Source organism: Micromys minutus (assembly GCF_963924665.1).
Source record: "Micromys minutus genome assembly, chromosome: X".
NCBI classification, from domain to species: Eukaryota; Metazoa; Chordata; class Mammalia; order Rodentia; family Muridae; genus Micromys; species Micromys minutus.
This window is the reverse complement of record NC_137970.1, coordinates 55,529,621-55,532,551: the sequence shown is the minus strand read 5'-3', so window position 1 is coordinate 55,532,551 and position 2,931 is coordinate 55,529,621. Positions and strand designations below refer to the sequence as shown.

General features: G+C 40.6%; 1 protein-coding gene across 1 annotated transcript; it reads left to right on the top strand.

The window, feature by feature from the left end:
- The first annotated feature begins 207 nt into the window (after positions 1-207).
- On the top strand, positions 208-1,076 carry LOC308414567 (ubiquitin-conjugating enzyme E2 K-like). The gene has a single exon (XM_080909795.1). It carries the CDS (start codon positions 280-282, stop codon positions 880-882), a length of 603 nt encoding a protein of 200 aa, XP_080765921.1. The 5' UTR covers positions 208-279; the 3' UTR covers positions 883-1,076.
- The last annotated feature ends 1,855 nt before the right edge of the window (positions 1,077-2,931 follow it).

Here is a 2,931-nt window from a genome sequence, read left to right as displayed (position 1 = left end):
ATAAAATAACAGAAATAATTGAATACTTCAACTACTTATAAGGTTTTAGAATTTGTTTTTCTATCTGATTTCAATTAAAAATAATGAGGGTGGCCGGGCGCGGAGGTGATTCTACGCTGAGGGGGAACGCGATGGCAAGGGTGGCAGTGGCAGCGTTCGTGTGCTCGGGTCTGAATCACTGAGGGAGGAGGCGGTGGAGAGAGAGGTGGCAGCGGTGGCGGTGGTGGTGGTCGTAGCGGTGGCGGAGGAGGCGGGTACGAATCAGCTGCAGGCAGAGACATGGCCAACATCGCGGTGCAGCGAATCAAGCGGGAGTTCAAGGAGGTGCTGAAGAGCGAGGAGACGAGCAAAAATCAAATTAAAGTAGATCTTGTAGATGAGAATTTTACAGAATTAAGAGGAGAAATAGCAGGACCTCCAGACACACCGTATGAAGGTAGAAGATATCAACTAGAGATAAAAATACCAGAAACATATCCATTTAATCCCCCTAAGGTCCGGTTTATCACTAAAATATGGCATCCTAATATTAGTTCCGTCACAGGGGCTATTTGTTTGGATATCCTGAAAGATCAATGGGCAGCAGCAATGACTCTGCGCACAGTATTATTGTCATTGCAAGCACTGTTGGCAGCTGCAGAACCAGATGACCCCCAAGATGCAGTAGTAGCGAATCAGTACAAACAAAATCCTGAAATGTTCAAGCAGACAGCTCGACTTTGGGCACATGTGTATGCTGGAGCTCCAGTTTCTAGTCCAGAATACACCAAAAAAATAGAAAACCTCTGTGCTATGGGTTTTGATAGGAACGCAGTAATAGTGGCCTTGTCTTCAAAATCGTGGGATGTAGAGACTGCAACAGAGCTGCTGCTGAGTAACTGAGCACAGGAGCCGCGCCGCGCTCGCCTCTTCTGGAGGAGCACCATCACCTGTTATTTTTAGGATTCTGCATAAATTTCTTTTAAACTTGCATTCTTGCCTATTGATGTTATCTAGGCACCATTGGAGACTGCAAAAAAGAAAAAATTCCCTGCTCTGTAAATAAAGCTAATTAAACGTCTGTGTAAATTTAAAAAGGGGAAATACTTTTAATTTTTTTCTTAATAGTGTAAAAATTCTCTGAGCTAAGCTAAAACCATGGGAAACCATGCTACTTTAGTGTTTAGCAGTGTGACAGACTAGCGAGTTTGCTTCAGGGTTCTGTTGAGTAATTAGGATAACACTGGAGTCGGCCCTTCACACTGTGGTGTAGCATCACAGCTCCCCAGCCTGAACACGGATCCTCTGTGCCTGTGAACTTACTTGCATGCTTGTACTTGACTTCTTAGAATGGGTAGCTGAAAAGACCACCCTTATAAGCATTAGGACATTCTTGAATTAATGAGATTTATCCTGATTTAAAGATGGTGACCTACTCAGAGCTCTTCCGTCCCTGTGGACTGGTAGGGACACTTATTTTTTTCCCTGTCACCATCCAGAACGGAGATTCTCATGGTCGATTACTTTTGTGTTTGGTGGGAAACGTGCTGAGGAACAGTGTCCTTTGTTCTGATTTAGCTCATAGGTTTGGAATGTTTTGTCCGAATTCTTCACTTTGTAAGTAGTAATGTAAAAAGGGGATGCCAATTTTATTTCTCTTACAAAAGGAGTAAATACTTGATGTTGCAGTATTTCTAGATTTAATAAAAGGACACTGCTTAGTTTTTCAGTGATTTTGACATTAATTTTTTAAATGATAAAGTCTTTGGAAACTTGAAGGGTGCAGCACCTGTCCCCTAGTCCTCAGCCTGACTCGGGTGTGACAGTTTGCTTTGTCAGACACTTGAGTTACTCTTCTTGCATTCCCCATGTTGATACATGAAAGCTGTGCTGTCTCACTGTAGATACCAGATGCACATAGAACAGGGGTGTATTCAAAATCTAGCTTTCTTTATGATGTTTCTGATAATGTGAGAATTGAAACTTTACCTTCTCTTGTACATAGACTTCCTGTCCTTAGTAACTGCCACATCTCCTTCTAAGTTCCAAAGCTTGAAAATCACTAGTTTTTCAAACTCAAGATACTTAATTTAACCATTTCAATTAAAGTTCAGATGAATTTATGTCGGCAGTTGTTACATAGGAGATACAATTCAAATTTTGAGGACCAATGCATAAATTACAGAAATGTAATGGAATCAGACTGAATTAACGATAGGCTGGATGTGTATTGAAAGTCATTCTAAAAGGTTTGTTTTCTTGAGGTGTTGATTCATCCTTTAGTCATGAAGTGTTTCAAAAATACTTTTTGAACCTATTAACTCAGCATAACTTCATTTGACTTTTATTAATCTTGATACTACAAGCAATAAAAGAACCATTAATATAACTAAAGATGTGAAGGTTCTTGTAAGGCTTTCACAGTTCACAGTGACTCTTCGGGCCGCTGTCCTGCACACTAAGCTCAAGCTGCTATGCTGTTGTCCATGTTTGTGCATGCACACATCTCCCCTTGCAGCTGCATCCTTCTATTGCTGTAGGTTATTTTATAAAGATGCCAAAGGAAACACGTTTTCTTTCTTTATTTTAATTAGCTAAAGCTTTGTGCTTTTCCTTTATTTTCTCGGATAAGATGGAAACATGTGAAATAACGGGCAGTTTTCCTCCATTGCTGATTAGGACGTTTTAGTGGAGGTGGCTTGGTGACACTAATATTTAGGTATTAGAAAGCATAGAACACATTTTTGAGTTTACTCTCTCCCTAAATTGTCAGGGTCTGTTGTCTGGTTGGAGGTAGGTGAGGACCGCTCAGAAGACTTGAGTCAGGCACTACCTAAATTGTCTCAAAAGCAGCTATGATCTATTTTTCTGTTGTTGTTTTGTTTTTTGCTTTGTTTTTTGCATATTGGCTTCAGATTGGCTCCACTAAACAAGTACCTGTCCCTAGAACCT

Coding starts and splice junctions, on each gene's coding strand:
- LOC308414567 (XM_080909795.1), top strand. CDS start 280: ATGGCCAACATCGCGGTGCAGCGAATCAAGCGGGAGTTCAAGGAGGTG.